General features: G+C 49.2%; 1 protein-coding gene across 5 annotated transcripts in view; it reads right to left on the bottom strand.

Moving 5' to 3' along the window:
* LOC123861116 (cytosolic iron-sulfur assembly component 2A) overlaps positions 1-18446 on the bottom strand; it is a 157001-nt gene that overhangs the window by 30411 nt on the left and 108144 nt on the right. For all 5 annotated transcript variants that reach the window (XM_064570321.1, XM_064570322.1, XM_064570324.1 and 2 more), the window contains one exon: positions 14351-14489. In XM_064570321.1, coding sequence (XP_064426391.1) covers positions 14351-14489 — 139 coding nt within the window. The remainder of the gene's footprint in view (positions 1-14350; positions 14490-18446) is intronic.

Raw genomic sequence — 18446 nt, 5'->3', positions numbered from 1 at the left:
GAGTGAAGACAGCTATTTGGCTTCACTGTGCTAACCACGCACGTGAAATACTTTCCACCCCATCGAACCCTCCCGGCCATCTTCTGCGGTGGATGTCATCACTCCTCTGTTTCAGAAGGAGAAACCAAGACTGAAATACTGGCTTGTGAACAAAGGGCTTTTAACCTCTATCTGTTGGACTCCAAAGCTTCTGCTCCTAACAACTAGAGTAAATGATCTTCCTTCCCTGGGGCTCAAGTGTCCTGGGAATCCATCCCAGGGAGAAGTGGGAATGCTGCTTGGGCCTGACAACCTAGGGCAGGCTTGCACACTGGCGCGGCAGGGATGTTCTGCTAGGTGGGCAGGCCCCAGACTCTTGTCCTGCCCTCATCACTCACACACTGGCCCATCTGGACCAACTGTACCTTCAGGCTCAGATCTGCCCTGACTGGGAGTAAAAAGGAAAATAGCCCCTCTATCTGCAGCTCCTCTTGCTTTCAGAAGGGCTTCCTTCTTGCTATCCCAGCCTCCACGAACCCAGCCTGATGCTACCCAGGGGGCAAGGCAGGGGCTGACATCTTCTGAACATTTACCAAGGCAGGCAGCCCACTACTGCTCCATGTCATCCTCGTAACAGCACTGTTACCACCCCCATTTCACGGATGAGGAAACAGAGGCTCAGAGAGCTAACGCACTGGCCCAAAGTCCAACACCTCATAATGGCAGAGTCGGGGTGGGTTTCCTGGGCAGTCCAGCCCCTGCTGGCCACCACATCACCCAGTTTGGTTAACTATCTTCGGTGGTGCCGCTGACCATGAGAGAAAGCTCAAATGCCCTGCCTGATATTTGAGGCGTTGGGGCTCTGCTCTGGCTGCTCCATGCTGCCTTCCCAGCCTCATGGCCCATCCCCTCCTTGCACCTGCTCCCCAGCCCCTCCAGGTGGCTATTACCACACCCAGAACGACAGCTCGGCTCCATCCTTTGCTCCAGCTCTTCCCCTGGCCCAGAATGCCTTTCCTACTCCTCGTCACCCTTTCAGAGACTTGCCTCATCCCTGCCTCCTTCTACTTACTGCCTTACTTTTCAGTGAAGCGGCCCCTGGCCTTGGGCTCTAACCTGCTTGGTGCTGACAATGCTCATGAGCAAGTGGCCCTCCGTTGCAGGCTGTCTCTCATATTGTGACTCTGCTCCTCTCCTGGGTGGTGGCCTCCCCTGGAAAATTCAGATCAGTGCTGTTTCCTGGCGTCCCCTATGGTGTCTTGCATCCTGCGTGCTCCACTGAAATATGCTGACATGCACTGAAAGAACTGGGAGTTAGTGGTCCTTCTCTTTCTGTCCTAGGGAGGTCCTCCACCACCCCTGGGGGGCCCTAGGGCACTCCTCCCACAGGGCTGCTGTAGGCCTGGGTCAGAAGGGAGGACGACTGAGAAAGGAGGGCAACCTGAGGGCCAGCAAAGCAGCAGCTCCCCAAGGTCTAGGTTCTCAGCTTCTCTGCTCCCCCCTTCCCAAACAGGATAGGGCCCTAGAAAAGATCCCGGGCCTGGGTACTAGGAAATTCCAGTTTCACCTCCACCATACAAGGCCATGTGAACTTGAGCACGCCATTTCCTCTCTCTGGGCCTCAGCACCCCCAACTCTAAAATAGACACTGGATGAGATCCAGAGCCCCTTTGAGCTCAAGCCTCTGCAACTGCAAGGTGGCCTAACCTCCCAAGCTGGCTGGGCAAATTCCCACTCTTCCTGGCCCCAAGGCAGGACATACGAAAGGTTCAGGTCTCCTGGCTCCAGGTCAGGAAGGAAGAACAGGCCACTGTGACCACAGACTGCTGGGCCCAAGCCAGGCTGCCCTCTGGGGTAGTATGATCCTATCCATCTGTCCTTCTCCAGCTTTATTTACTTCAACCAAATACTACCCACATACTTGACATCACCTCCAAAGCATGGCTACAAGGAGGGATCACATTCCCATAGGTGCCACCACTGCCCAGCACAGGCCTTGTGCAGTTGCTACCCCAGGAGGTGAAACTGCCCTCACCTGTCAACACAAATCCACCCAGCTCAGCCCACGAGGCAGGCGGCTGTGGGAGAGGCCAACATGCCCCACCGTGTCCCAGTGGATTTGGTCAGAGGTGCCTGCTATGGGGCTAAACCAGAAGCTGGTCCTCCAGGCAGGACCCATGTGAGTGGGTGATCCCCACCGGTCCAGTACGGTGTGTCCAAGAGCCCCTGCAGGATGAACGCAGCCTCAGGGGGCTATATAGTAAGGTGCAAAAGGCTTGAACTTAGAGTCAGGCGGGTCTAGGTTCAAATCCCAGCTGTCACTCACAGTGAAACCTGGCCAAAGTCAACGGACCTCTTGCAGCCTTGGTTTCCCATCTGTAAAATGGGACAACACCCCCATGGCACAGGGAGGTTCTAAAGACCCAGAGAGATGGTCCACGGAAGGAGCAATGCCCAGCATGATTTCAAGTAATGGTGGCTCTGTCCGTTTGTTCCTCTCGGGGATGTAGCAATGACAAGTCATCCCCGGGAACCTTACTGAATCTCTGCTGAATCCCCTGTGCACATGCCCTTTCCCTGACTTGCCTCCTGTTCCACTCATCCTCACCCCCACGTCACCCCTACAATGTTCACAATGTTGAGGCTGCAAGGGACCTCAGAGATCATTTAGTCCCATCATGTTGCAGAGCTGCTCAAAGAGGTCAAGAAACTGCCAAGGGCACTGAGCAAGGAGCAGAGCCCAATCTCCTGACAGCCCCCCCCCCCCCCCCCCCCCCGTGTCCTCTCCAGGTGCCTGTCACTGGGCGGGGCTGCTTAACTCAGCAGAGCGGGGGCCCAGCCAGTTTGTGCCCTGGGGACAAGGAAGCTGCTTATGAACCTTCATTGCAAATGTTGAGCACCGCCCCAGATCATTCAGGAAGTGCTGGGCAACCTGAGCAAGCAAGACTGCCTACTGCCAAGCCTCTCTGGGCAGGTTTCCACGGTGCCTCAGCAAACTACCCCCTGGCACACTAGAGATGAGACCATAGGCAGCCCCTTCTGCATGCCTCCAGTGTGGCCCGTGCACAAGGTCCCCCTCTATCTGGCATTCAAGGCCCTCCTACCTCTGGACACTCACCCCCCCGCCACATGCCAACCGACCTCCTTATCTCCCTTACCCCAACCTGCAGTTCACTCTGCTGGAACGGCCTTCCTCACAAGCTGCTTCTTCCCCCTACCCCCAGCTCCGACACATTCATTCTGGAACATGTTCTGCGACCCCCTCCCTCCAACACATGCAGCTAGTTGTTTCCCCCTGGCGCCGGCATGTTACCCTGACTCGCCTCTGGCGGCTAATCTATAATTCCTTGTGTGTCCTCTCCCCACTATCCTGAAGCCCCAGGAGGAGGATAGGGCCCTCGTTTCCACCCCTCGCACCCAAGTGTGGCTGGCATTGCAATTCCTGGGTACTCAGGAATTGTTTCCTGGACAACTGAACAACCAGTGCAGTCACATATCCATCTCTTGCACCTTCTGCTTTTAGGGACTCAAGACAGATAATGGCTAAAAGCCTTAGAACCTGGGGTCCAATCCCAGTTTGGCCATTTACCAGTCTGACACTGGGCAAGTCACTTAGCCTATCAGCGGCAGATTTCTCACATATACATTAGTAGTGATGATCAAACCTACCTCACGAGGGTTACCAAGAGGATCAAATAGGGCATATAAAGTGACCTGTTAGCAACACCTCTGTGATTATTTCCTTGATCATGTCTCTCCTTCCCAGAATGAGGGTGTTTATCATCTGTCTATTGAACTCCTACCCATCCTTCCAGGCCCAGCCAAAATTCTATCTCCCCCAGGAAGTATCATCTAAATCTAAATACCCAGCTCAGCTCTCCTTCCTTCTCCCAGGTCCACAAGTGGGCAGCAACCTCGCCCCCCCACAGCACCCACCACTGCCGAGAGCCCTGTGTGTTAGTCCGCCTTCCCAACCAGATCGAACACTTGCAGAGGGCAGGCCTGCTTTGCATGCTCTGTGTTCCTAAAAGCACCCAGCTTGAGGTTTCAGTATAGCCCAGCCTATAGCATTTAGTTTACAAAGCATTCATACTCATTTGATTCTCACTCTCCAAGGCAGGTACTATCATCACCCCCATTTTACAGATGAAGAAACAGAGGCTCAGACAGTTAATCACTTGCTCAAGGTGCCTCAGTAATAAGTAGTGCAGCTAAGGTTCAAGCTCTGGCTGACTCCAGATCCTGCGTGCTCTCCCCTCTCCCCTGTCGCCTCCCTTCCTCTAGTTGATACAAGGGAGCCTGCTGGGGTCACCCCTGCCTGCTGGCAAAGTGGGCATGTCCATCTTGGCTCTGGGGCCTCTGCAGCTTCCTGTCCCAGCTCCATGTTTTTCCAGAAAACCCACAACTGTGGCTTCAGGAAGGGCCCCAACTCGTTTGCATTTGGATTTGTTAAAGCACAGCTTCTGGCCACTCACTCATGGCCTCCTCCTCTGGGGAAGGCTGCTACATGGCCCTCCCATCGCCCTGTCTGGTAAAGCAGAAAGGAAAACCCACTCTACCTACCTACTCTTTCTCTAGGCTCTGTGGCATGGAGAGAAATAAAAATTCACTTTTAAGGGCATTCAGGACCACTGGCTTTCAGCCTTGGGCCAATCAACAATGCTGGCTCTATGGTTTGTGCCAAACTAGCATTTGTGGTGGGCTTTCCCCGCACATGACCTTATTAGATCCTCACAGCCACCAAGCTGTGGATAGCTGCTGCCCCCATCTAACCAGTGAGGAACCTGGGCCTGAGTCAAGACATTCTGAACCCCCAAGCTGTGCTTTGGGGGTCCCCTTCTGAGCCAGCTGCTCACTGTAATCCCTGGGGACTATGTTAACAATACCAAACTGATGAAATCAACTCACCAGGAGTAAGGCTCCAGTACTGGTTTTGTAAGGCAAGCTCTCCAAGGAAGTCAGAAGCAGGCGGCGCCATGTTTGGGAAACCAGTGCTGAGGAGGACCCAGGCATCTGACAGACACAGGTCAGAGTCCCACTCTGCCCTGCACTAGCTGTGTGGCCCTTGGCAAGTCACTCACCTCTCTGAGCCTTGGCCCCTCGTCTGCAAAAGGGGACTATTAATATGGTAAGGGGTTTGGAGGAGACACAACAATGCCCTAGGAGCCCTCAAGTAACCTCTTCTTTCTATAAAATGGGCACGACCTCAGAACCTCCCTCACAGGGTGGTTGCATGGATGATTAAACCCATGCACAGCACTCAAGACAAGAGACTGCATGTTTTCGAGGTGCTCAACAACCACGGGCTGCCATTGTTGTCGCTGAAAACAGTCAGCCCACATATAACACTATTCTGTCTACAAAATGCTCTCATGTTGTGTGCAAAGTCTCCAAGTGCCAGGGAGGTGCTGGAGCTGGTGCCTATTGGCTCATGACAGCCCAGGAATTTTGTGAGCCAGTCATTAAAGAGAGCTACGTAACTATATTAATATTAAAATTAAATTCTATAAACTGATACTGAAATTAAGTCATATTAAAAACAATACTTAAAACTCATTGCTTCCTAATTTTTTAAATCATATTTTAGTATTCTCTATGCTCTTGAGGTAATATCTGCCCCTTATCGCCGAATTGGGGAAATCCTAAGTAAGGCTGTCCTACTACGCCTCTCTTCCAAACTCTGGTCAGTGGCACGTTGGCACCTTGAAATTGGCCACGGTGGGGGTATTGACACCATGGAAACTGGCGGACACTATAGATCAGGACGTGATTTATTATCTTCTTGATTCTAGACTTAAGAAGTGCTGGAGAAGATCACTTAAGAATGCAGATTAAGGGGTGCCTGGATGGCTCAGTCATTAAGCGTCTGCCTTCGGCTCAGGTCATGATCCCAGGGTCCTGGAATGGAGCCTCACATGGGGCTCCTTGCTCAGCGGAAAGCCTGCTTCTCCCTCTCCCACTCCCCGTATTTGTGTTCCCTCTCTCGCCATGTCTCTCTCTGTCAAATAAATAAAATAAGATATTTAAAGATTTTATTTTATTTATTCAAGAAAGAGAGAGAGAGAGCGCACAAGAGGGGGTAAGGTCAGAGGGAGTAGCAGACTCCCTGCCGAGCAGGGAGACCGATGCAGGACTCGATCCCAGGACCCTGGGATCATGACCTGAGCCGAAGGCAGACGCTTAACGACTGAGCCACCCAGCCGCTCATAAATAAAATCTTAAAAAAAAAAAAGAATGCAGATTAAACTTAAAAGGGTGCCATGTATATAGCTGTTGTTTTGTGTAGAGCATAGAAATAGAGGACATTTTTTTAAATATTCAGAAACTATTATTCAATTCAGCAAAGAAGTCATTCCTGTCATTGACAAAGAAGCAAAGTTCTAACACATGTCTTCATCGTTTCATTTTCTTTTTTTTATAAGATTTTATTTATTTATTTCTTTGACAGAGAGAGAGACAGAGAGAGAGAGGGAACACAAGCAGGGGGCGTGGGAGAGGAAGAAGCCCGCTTCCTGCGGAGCAGGGAGCCCAATGCGGGGCTTGATCCCAGGATCCTGGGAGCATGACCTGAGCCAAAGGCAGACGCTTAACGACTGAGCCACTCAGGCGCCCCAGCATTGTTTCATTTTCACCCTACTTGTTAATGCAGACAAAAATATCAACCAACATTCTGGTCAGAGCTACACTCGGGTGTCAACTGCATTCATAGGTTGGCTACTGATACAAGGGTTTGGCAAAAACCAAAGAAAACGTTGTATGAGAAACAATTGGCTCTCTGGAATTTACAATAAAAAGTATCATATATTTTATTGTTTATAAGTTGTGTTACAAACCTTTGCATCATAAGATTCATGATAAATCTCTGTGTATGTATGTGTACATACACTTGTTTTCTGGAGATCTGGCTGCTACCAGAATAGTATTGCACAGAACCTTAGGCAAGCAGGTTGCTATCTGTGTTTTTTAGATGAGGAACTAAGGAACAGAGAAGTTAAGTAACTTATTTGAGGTCACAGAGCTAAGTTATGGAGCAGGGTTTCATTTAAGCCCAGGTCTTCTTAGTGCTAGGATATCTGTTCTTTCTACCACCTTCACTACTTCCAGAATCAGATTCTTTCACTCCTACTGAGATGAGTGGCACTGGGAGGGCTGACAGTGGAGCTGTGACTAGAACCTAGGAGGTACTGTGTGAACCCATGAAACCTCACCGGAGGCCAAGCTTAGGCAAGGGACCACAGTGGAGGGCACGGACAGCCAGAAGCCCCAAGAGGCCTCGGAGCACCTAACAGTGATGGCAAAGCAATAAGGGACAAAAGAGGAGGAGAGCACCGCATTTTTTAGTTTCTTCATCTGAGAAATGGGGATCACGGTATCTACGCCAACCTGTATCAGCCTTCCCCAGTGTCCTGCCACCCTCGGAAACTGCCTGGCCGGCTGGTGGGAAAATACAGGCTATTCATTCCCCCACTTTGGATGTTCCCAAGCCCACCTCCTTTTCCTAATCCCTTTGGAGGCAAGAGAGAAATGGGGAGAAATGTGGGCCAGTAAGACTAGCTAAAATTCACAACCAGTGTGTGTAGGGAGTTTCAGAATTCGCAGGGCCCTCTCATTAATACCGACATCTCCCTGGTCCCTCACTCCACTCCCGTGGGACAGGAAGAAGAGGCAATATTACCTCCACTTTCAAGGCCAAAGAGCAGACCTCCCCAATGTCACACAGCGCAGGTGAGATGCAAATGCAGGCTCAACCCCCAATCCTTTCCTCTTTCTACTTCACCATGGGGCCTCCTGCTGTATCTCGTAAGAGTCACCTGGTTGGCTTAATGCTTCCTGTTTCAACATGTCTGTATTTCAAATCTTTTATTTTTATTTTTTTTAAGATTTTATTTTTAAGTAATCTCTATACCCAACGTGGGGCTCCAACTCACAACCCTGAGATCAAGAGCTGCACGCTCCACCGACTGAGCCGGCAAGGTACCCCTCAACTCTTCTAGTAATGGCTCTCCATAGCTTAATTTTTGCCACACTTTGTTCTTTCCCTCCACTATTTAGAAGTTCAGCACCCTCAGTTCACTCCTCCTGGGGTTGCCCTCGGGGGACCTTGCAGGAGTTGATAAAGCAGCCAGCATGTATTTCTAGGGCTTGAAATGAAGGGGCCCAAGGGGTCCACTCTGAGGCTGGGGCACAAGCTAAGCTTTGCATCTGAGGAACAGGAAACAGGGTCCGCCCCTCAGAATACACCAAGAAGGTAAGGAAATCAGAAAAGACTTGTATAAAAGATTCTAGAGCAAAGTAAAATACTTTAGAGCACATGTAGGCTGCTCAGGTTAAAATGTAAAGTAGAAAAAAGCATAAGAGAAAAATTGTAAAAGTAGTATAGTTACAAGCATGCTGACACACACACACACACACACACCCACCTGTTCATAAAAAGCTGGAGAAAATACACCAAATGTTAACAATGGTTGTTCTGGAGTAGAAAGTCCATGGGTAACTTCTTTGCAGGTTTCTGTGTGTTCTATGAGTTAATACTTTTTATAATAGCATAAAAGACCATCCTTCACTTAAAAAATGCGAAAGGGGGGCGCCTGGGTGGCTCAGTTGGTTGAGCGACTGCCTTCGGCTCAGGTCATGATCCTGGAGTCCCTGGATCGAGTCCCGCATCGGGCTCCCTGCTCGGCAGGGAGTCTGCTTCTCCCTCTGACCTTCCCCCCTCTCATGTGCTCTCTCTCTCTCTCTCTCATTCTGTCTCAAATAAATAAATAAAATCTTTAAAAAAAAAAAATGCTAAAGGGTACCTTTGGGTCATCTCTTTCCCACATTCTTATCATTACCTCCAACTGGTCTACTCTCTCCCAGCTATCCTCTCTGCCCTGCCAGCATTTTCTTTCAAAATCAGAAATAGAATCATGTGTATCCATTAATTAAAGGTCTTCCACCAATTATTGTTAATTTTCTTAAGTGTGATAATGGTGGTAGGTCAGTAGATGCCCACAGAAGTGCTGAGAGTGAAGTGTCAGGATGGCTAGAATCTTCTTTCAAATTATACCAACGTTTTTAAAAATAACATATGTTTTTTATTTTAATTTTTATTTAAAATGTTTTTAATTCTAAAATATATACATACACATATGTGTACGTGTCTTTGTGTAGATACAAATATATAAAAATCCCTTTTTATATAAATATATATTTTTCTTTTTTAAAGAAAGAAAGAGGTAAAGCAAATACGCCTACATGTTGAATCTAGGGGGAAGGTGTAATGGTGTCCATTGTAGTCTTCCAATTTCTTTATATGTTTTGAAATGTTTTCATAATAAAAAATTTTGAGGGAAAAAGGCTTCCATGGTCTGCTTTGGCAGACTGTGGTCTGCCCTGAAACTTCACAATTTCACCCTACTCTATCCCGACAGTTAAATCTCTACCATGCTTTACCTTTGCTTCATGTTGCCAGGTTTTAGTATGGAAACAGCCTCATTCTTATAAGTTCTACTTTCAAATGCATGCACATTTTATAGCAACTAATAAAATATACATTTTTTAAAATATGAGGAATAACTTATTAGAAATAAAAAACAATGTAACCAGATGAGATATGAACTGTGTGAAAGAGAAATGCATGGCACAATACAGACCTTTGGATTAATGCTGTGTCAGAGGCATGGCCCAAGGAAGTAAGAAATCTACACTGTCAGAATCTGGGGAAAGAAAACCTAGTGGCACCCAGCTTGGCTTAGTGTTTCCTCATTGGCTAAGTTTAAGCCCCAGCTCTGTTATTTAATCCCTGCGTGATCTTGGACAAGTTACTTAACCTCTCTGAATCTCAATTGCCTTGTGTGTAAAAAAAGGACAATACTTTGTACCTCCATGAGTGGTCATGAGGATCAAATGAGAGAACAAATGTGTAAGCATACTATATTCCAGAAAGTGCCATAAACATTCAAAGTATTATTAGTATCATTTCTGTGAAAGCTTGATGAGCAGACCCCATCATGTCACAAACATAAAAATAACTCAAAGGACGATCAGGGCATAGAGGAATTTGGATTTGGGGGGTACTTTGTTCAGAAATTCACTTCTTATACTATTTATATAAACCAAAAAGCCCCATGAGAGTTCTGGGTTCCTGGCTTGCATATAATTTCATTTAATCCTCACGGCATGTTCTTTTTGCTGAAAATACCAGTCAGACCCGAGGACAACTTTCCATTTTTGAATTCTCCAGTTGGGTTTGGGGTGTAGGGAAGACACACCCATACTCAGAAGAGAAACTCCCAAATGCAAAATAAACACAAAACCACACAAATCCGCCCTCTACAAGGCCTTCATTTGTGTTGGGATGGCATACCAGGGTGAGGTTCCTGAGTGGTACTGAAACCTCCTTCCTGGTAATGCACCCCGCAGACGCCATGTCTGAAGGCACACTGGGTGCTACCTGGTGCTGGGGGCAGTCAGCCCCAGGGTTCCTTCCATCCATGTAAATACAGGGCAACATCATCTACCTTCACCACCCACAACCTCCCACATCAACGGGCCTTCCTGGGGTGTATTTACAACTCACACTGGCATGCTATTCCCTCTGCTGAGGCAGAACGCTTACCCCCGAAAGTGAGCTCTTGTTGGCAAGACTCATGGTTAGCTTTCATTTCAGGTGGCCTCCCCACCGAGTCCCGCCATGGCCATCTCCTGGTAGACAGTGGGCCCTTGGAAGGGAGGTGCCATATCACACTGATGTCTGACACTCTACCCCTGGGCATACAGTAGCCCCTCAATAAATGTTCACATCGGGGTGCCTGGGTGGCTCAGTCGTTGGGCGTCTGCCTTCGGCTGAGGTCACGATCCTGGGGTCCGGGGATCGAGCCCCGCGTCACGCTCCCTGCTCGGCGGGAAGCCTGCTTCTCCCTCTCCCACTCCCCCTGCTTGTGTTCCCTCTCTCGCTCTCTCTCTCTCTGTCAAATAAATAAATAAATAAATAAATAAATAAATAAATCTTTAAAAAAAAATGTTCACATCATTGGACTGAAACCTGCCTGTAACCTCTTTTGCATTTTCCAGGTGACATGAAAGGGCCTTTGCCTTCCATGCATGCACTGGTCTTACTAAGGCGTTCATGCCTTCATTTACTCACTCATTCAACACTGAGTAACTCTTCATGTGCCAGGGACGGTGCTAGATATAAGCAGCAGAAAATGACTGACAGTGACAGATACTCTCACCAGAGGGCTGTACAAAGGGCAACAGAAGCAGAGAGGCAGGTTCATTCTTAGTTATGCTTTGGTGGGGAGCAGAGATGGTAACGCCTTCCCAGAGGAAATAGGCTTTCTGCTGGGCCTAGAAGGATGAGCAGGAAGGAAGTCCATGGACAGAGGAAAGGAAGAGCAGGGGCTTCCTGGGTGGGAACAGCATGAACAGAGGAGGAGAAAGGCCAGAATGTGGATCTGTCCTCTTGTTGCCTGGGGCTAGTGTTTTGGAGTGGGGGAAAGTGGATGAGGTCAGAATCAGGGCTGAGGCAGTGTACGAAAGGCCTGAATGCCATGCTGACCATGGGTTCATTTATCCTACAGATGACAAGGGCCCATCACAGATCTCTGGGCAGTAGACTGCCTCGATCTGTTTTCCCAAGACTGCTTATCATACGTTAATTTGTCCATTTATTGCTCTCTGCCACAAGGCTGGGAGCGTGTCATAAGCCGGGAGAGGGCCTCACCTCTCTAGCGCCGTGACTAAACACAGGAGAAGCTTATCAGCTAGCAGCCCCAGGAGAAGCCGTTCGTATATTCCAGAGGCAGGCGAGAGCTGCCCCTCCTCCATCACCTGCTCCTTCAAGCCAGAAGAGGAGCATGGAGAGCAGGTCACGGGTAGGGGCCTGGAGACAACAGGGCGGCTGTGTTCATGGGACCACGAGGCTAGCCTGACTCACTTGGTGAGGAGCAAGAGAATACAAGAGTTGAGGAAAGCAGAGGCACCTCATAGAGAATGAAAATCAGGAAGAAAAACATATTTGTGTAAAATGATTTCTGGATGATGGGAAACAACATGGAACCGAGAACCCTCCTCTAAGCTACCAGGGGGACTTTCTACATCATCCCTTCCAGCTGGGGGAAAGTTCCAGCCAGGGGTAAGCATACCCATATTCTGGCTCCAGGAAGTGTCTACCCCATCATGAGGTAATGCAGCTACTCATCACTTCCTGAAGTTGCTCAGCTGGGCCTGTGCCAAGGGACCACGGACAGGGGCGGAGGGGACAGAAGGCTCAGAGTCTGCACAGCTCTAAGGACAGGAGGCCAAGATGGGGGTTAGCAGCATCCTCGCCCTGCACACATCCGGGGCAAACCCAGACTGTCTCCAGGTCGTGGAAAGCAGCCAGACTGAGCCCAGGAGCCCGACATGCCCCAGCAGCAACCAATCTCAGCTCTCTGCTGGGAAACGGAGAACTGCACTAGCAGGCCTGTTTTCCTAGTCTAATGGGCCCAGAATCCTGTAATGAGAGTTGTGTTTTCCTTTCCTCTGCTCTGGGAGGGGAAATAACAATAGCAGGGACTATTACAGAGCGCTCTCTGGGAGCCGGCACGTAATGCTGCTTCTCTCTAACCCTTGCAACAACTGTGCCAGGGAGGGATGATCTGCGCTGAAGCTGAAGGACTGAGGTTCAGCTGCGTCCTGGTATACAGCAGAATGAAGACCAAACCCCGACCTGGCCGCCTCCAAGCCGGCCCTCCCCACCCCCCAGTGGCCACACAAGCAGATTAAACAGCATGAAGCTGCTGCTGTCTTGGTACCCATGGGATTACAACTCCTCCTACCTCTACCAGATCTGGCGGAGAAAAGCCAAAGGAGCCCACTTTGAGGCCAGGCTCCTGGAGCCAGTAAAGACACAGGAAACGACAAGTTAACTGTCCATAGTACCGTCAGGAGGGAGACACAAGTGCAATCCAGGTAGACCGTTTCCTGCTCGGTGCATTACCAAAGGACACCCTCACCCAGATTACTGCACGAGCCTCCCAGCTGGGACCCCAGCCTCCAGGTGTCCCCATTCTCCCCAGCCTTCCAGCCAGAGAGATCCTTCTGAAACACCTCCGCTCGCCTCACCCCCCTGATCACCTGCTCCCCCGCCGACTCTGTATCCCTCAGGGTAAAGTTCAACCTCTTTGGTTTGGCTCTCATGCCCTTGTGTCTGCCTTCTGCTCTCCTCCTGGCTTGTTTCTCCAGCCATTCGGAACATCCACCCTTTGCCTGTACGCCCCTGAATGCATTGTGCCATTTCCAGACCATGTACACTGCTGGCCTCTCTTCCTTAGAAGACCCTTCCCCTCTGGTAACCCCTGCCAGTCCTTCTAAATTCAACTCAAATATCACCTCTTCCAGGAAGCCCTCTCGGATACTGCAGTCTGACTTTGATGCCTTCTCCTTTGAGCTCCCCAGCTCCCCTATACGTCCTTCTATCATAGCACTTAGAGTTGTTGATCTTTTCTGTCTCCTGTACTAGGTTTCCTAGAAAAGAGGAACTGAGCCCAGACAGGGCCTCAGCTGGTTTTGTATCTGCAGCAGTACCCAGGCACATGGCACAATGCTTGAAACAAACAGGAATTTCTGGATAGAAAACTGAGTAGGTCTTCACCCCAGTAAATAGGTCCCTCTGATCACGGGTTAGAGGATCTTTATGCTTCGGGTGTCTGTAAAGGCTTATCAGTCCACTAAACTGAGCTCAGTTACTATGGGAACTGATCCTTCTACTTTGACCACACTCTTGCTTTCTGAGGTCCTATGTGGTCACAGTGAACTTTCTCGACCCTGAACACCAGTTACCACAAATGATCAGTACCCCTTGGAAGCAGTTTTGGGCCGCAGTAGGGGATGGGAACAGGGAGGGTAGCCAGCGGTCCCTAGGCTCCAAGACTGATGGCCTCTGGGCCAGGGGTGCTGGAGGCTGTGGGGCGGCGGAGGGGGGCAGAGAGCCAGCCAACCTCAGCAGTCCTCGCCCGAACGCTAACACTTCTGCCTCCTCATGAGTTAGCTCTTGGCTACTGAAGAGTCCAGCCTTGTGAAATGTGTTTGGTTTCACGTTTCCTGTAAGTGGTCTACTATTTAAAAATGACACCCCACCTACTGCCTGAAAGAGATAAGGTACCTATGGTCTGAAGAAGCAGCTTCTTGCCGTCAGCCCCTATGTGAAGAAAGCCCAATCTGCAAAATGAAACTGAGGAGAGGGACGCCTTCTGTGGCATCATTTCTTTCCTAGGAGCTCAGAGCTTTCCATGGCAAGACAAGGGAGGAGGGCCAGAGGGACACTGAGCCCTTCCTAGCAGTGATGTCAGAAGTGACTGGGCCCGTTCTTCCTAAAATGATTCTTCTCCCTCATCCCCTCACTGACCTTGAGATCAAAGTGAGCGATTTTCCTGGCATGAAGGTAGTTCACACCCTCCAGGATCTGCTTGATGAAGCTGGTGGCCTCCTCCTCACTCAGCGACTCCTTCTGGGCCAGGAAGTCGAAGAGCTCTCCTCCCGACACTCTGCAAGACACCGGTGAGGGGAGGGGGGGCAGGCCCGGTCAGCCCTGTGTGTTAAGAGGCCAGGCCATGGGTGCAGCTCCTGAACCTGACCCCCACCATCTGGACAGACAGTGGGATCCCCTCACCCATCTCTGGGGCTCTGTCCAGCCAGCACCCAAGAACTGACTTTGCTTCTATTCGCTGTATTCTTCCCTTTGGATCACAAGAGTAGGAACCGCTCTTGGGGAGTCACCAGGGGGGCCTCGGGTTACCCTGGGTGTTATCTCTCCCCACCCCATGACTGAAGGGGCAGAGGACAGAAGTAAGTGCTGGGATGACAAAGAGGAACGTATGCTGGGCCAGAAACTGGAGACCTAGGTTCTAGTCCAGCCCTGCCACTGACCTTGGACAACTCACTTACCTTCCAGGCAGACCTTAGTTTCCTTACCTGCAAAATGAGCAGGTTGAGTAAGATGGCTCTTAAAGCCCTTTCTTTGATTTTACAAAAGATGGCCTCTTCAAAGCTCAAGAGAATCTAGGCATGGATTCTAGACCCATCTAAAAATCTGAAAATGCTACTTTTGTCCTCACACTCCCCACTCTCACACCTTATGGTAGGTATGGCAGGAATGGAGGCCCACAGAGCAAAAACAACCTCCCTTGTAAATACTGGTTTACAGTTTTATCTGAATTAGAGATGTGGGGTTGCCAGATAAAATAAGGGATATTTATTTGCTAAATCTGACAACCCTACTGAGCTTGTTTGTCCTCTGATGGATGCTGGGGTATCCAGCCAGGATGTGCTTCTCTGGGACTGGGACAGAGCCAAGGGTCGTCCCAGGGAAAGATATTGGGAAGGGATCTGGGCTAGGGGGTCCAAGAACTCAGGATCACCTGGAGAACCTGTTTAAAATGCAGATCCCAGGTCCTACCACAGACCCTAACAAATTAGATTCTCCAGCCCCCAAGCCTTGGAACCTGTATTTTTACAATAACATAATACCAGTAATTCATATTCATTGAATACTTACTCTGTGCATAATGTGTACTTTAGGCACATTATATCATTTAACCATCACAATACCTTATGAGCTAAGTCCTAGTATTTTCCTATTTCACAGCTGAAAAAAAAACAGAGGCTCAGTGAGGTTAAGTGACTTGCCCAAGGTCATGGAGCTAGTAAGTGGCAGTCAGGATTCAAACCCAGGCAGAATGACTTTCAACCACTATCTCATACTGAGTGTCCTCAGATGATTCTTACATGGCCAGAATGGCTTCTGTCCCAGTTTGGGGGAATCACTCATTCCCTGCCACCTAGTTCATCCTAAACAAAGAGCACCAAAATTTCCTTTTTCTCCTTTCTTTAAAAATGTCCAGAAGCACCCACGGACCCACTAATCAATCTCAGCATCATGAAAAACAGACCCACAGGACACGATGGGTACCACAGGTAAGTACACAGCAACACCTATGAACTTATCTCACGCCTACATCCGCTTAAGCCTCTCGCTCAGTGCTATCCAACAGAGCTTTCTGCAGTGATGGAAATGTGCTCTATGAACACTGTCCAATCGAACAGCCACTAGTCACACGTGGCTACTGGGCATCTGAAACATGGCTAGTGCAACCCAGGAACTGAATTTTAAATCTTATTTCATTTGAAGTATTTTATTTTATTTATTTTTTTAAGATTTTATTTATTTATTTATTTGAGAGAGAGAGAGCACAAGCAGGGGGAGTGGGAGAGGGAGAAGCAGGCTTCCTGCTGAGCAGTGAGCCCAATGTGGAGCTTGATCCCAGGACCCTGGGATCATGACCTGAGCCGAAGGCAGCTGCTTAACCAACTGAGCCACCCAGGCACCCCATTTTGAAGTCACTTTAATTCAAAAACTGAAGTGGTATAAAATATTTTCCTGCAAACACAACTTTATTGTTTTGATAGGATTGTATTTCACACTAACCATGACACTGAGAATGAACTAAATGTGCTGTAAGTGTAAAAACCATGCTGGGTTTTGAAGATGGAATATGGAAAAAAGAATGTAAAATATCTCATTAATGGTTTTTATATCGATTACGTGTTAAAATAATATTTTGTATATATTGGATTAAATAAAAAATACGATGAAAATTAGTTCACCTATTTCTTTTTACTTCTGATTCAATGTGGCTAGTAGAAAATCTCAAATCACATATATGGCTCATATTATATTTCTCTTGAACAGCGCCAATACGGAGAGCATCTTATTTAGATCTAACTATTAGGTTATAGGAAATGCAAGACATAGAGGAATAAGTTTACTAACAGCATGAGGAGGGAATAAGCCAAATCCAGGCTGTGAGATAATCAACGGGACAAATGACCTAGTTTTTCCAACAAATCAATAGCATCGAGAAAGAAGGGGAAGGAGAACTGCTATAGGAGAAAGGAGACAGAAGACACAAAAGAACCAGATGCAGTAGATGGACCTCATTTGGTTGCTAATTCAAATAAAACAACCGTAAGAAGATATCTTTGGGTCTATCAGAAAAATATCACTATGGACTGGAGTGTAGACAGCCTCGGTGGTCCCGAGGCCCGGCTGGATAATTCCTTCAGATGTAATAGATATATGAAGGCCACATTTTTAAAAACCATCATCAGCGAGAGATGCACACTAGAGTATTTATACGTAAAGTGACATGATGTCTCAGAGTTGCTCTAAAATATTCCAGCAAACAAACAAACAGTTGGAGTGGGGGCAGGTGGAAGAGTAGGAGTTTTATATAAAACAAGACTGGCAAAACGTTGATGGGCATATGAGGGTTCCTCACACTATTCTCTCTACTTTTGTGTATGTTTGAAATCCACCATAATCAGAAGTCAAGAGTAAACTCCCACGGGGGAAGGGGGAGGGGAGGGCAGTCTCAGCCATCTCCCTCAGCTGCCCTCCCACATGATGACCATCACCACCTGGCAGTTCCTCCATAACAGATGAGGACACTGAGGCCCACAGGAGGGGAAGTGGCCGTGCAAGGTCTCCCAGCAGGGGAGTGTGCGGTCAAGGTCATGTCCGGGCCCCGGCCGCCGTCCAACACTGTCTTCTCCAACTAACGTGTGACGGGAGACGAGCTGCCCTACCTCTCTCAGCAGTGTCTGTTGGGGACTGGTGCTCATGTCGTTCTGAAGAGCAAATGAGTTGGTGCAAGGCACTCAGCCCGGTGACCGGCGCGTGCCAGCACTCCACCAGCAGGGGCTTCCGCCGTGACGTTACTGTTTGCCACATGTGGTTAGTGTGGGAGAGGGCGCTGGGGATGCAGTGAGGCTCGGGGAGGGCCTGGACGGAGGGAGCAAGGCAGACAGCACGAGCAAAGGCACAGAGACGGGGCCGCGCACAGGGCATGCATGTGGCAGGAAGTCCCCGAGCGCTGGCTGGCCTGGGAGGGGACGGGCACGCCTGCTGGCATGCTGGTTCTGTCACTGCCTAGCGCATCACTCTCCACCTCAGTCTCATCTGTCAAATGGGGTTAAAAATAGCTCCCTCTGGCAGACAGACGAATGTCGGAAGCCTTTGCTCCTGCTGGGGCGTGAGCTTCTCAAGGGCAGGAGCCGTGAACCAGGTCCTCATCTTTATGTCTAGTGTCTACCACATAATAGATGCTGAGTAAATATTTAGAGAAAGTGGGGAGTGGTGCTCAAGGGGTGAAGAGAGCCTGAGAGAGGCACCGGTGAGCTGGTGCCTGAGAATGTGCCGTCTGCTAGAGCCGCTCAGCTGGATGCAGCCCACAGTGGCTGCCTCAGTGTTGGGCATGAGGCTGGTGCACTATTTTTCCATGTGTCTCAAGGGTGAGGCCATCTTCTGCCCCACTCCCACCTGGGCAGGTGCTGGAAAGTGGAGCCCCCTCTTAGCTGCTGAAGGAGAAACCCTGAGTCTGGTCAAAGGGCCAGGACGGTGGTCCCAATCTTTTCCTATAGAGCCAACCTTTCCCTGGGGATGT

Source organism: Mirounga angustirostris, unplaced genomic scaffold (genome assembly GCF_029215605.1).
Source record: "Mirounga angustirostris isolate CCGP_5_RB_7025 unplaced genomic scaffold, mMirAng1.0.hap1 SCAF_9, whole genome shotgun sequence".
Taxonomy (NCBI): domain Eukaryota; kingdom Metazoa; phylum Chordata; class Mammalia; order Carnivora; family Phocidae; genus Mirounga; species Mirounga angustirostris.
Note: the sequence above shows the minus strand (reverse complement) of the source record. Positions and strands in the feature narration are given on the sequence as shown.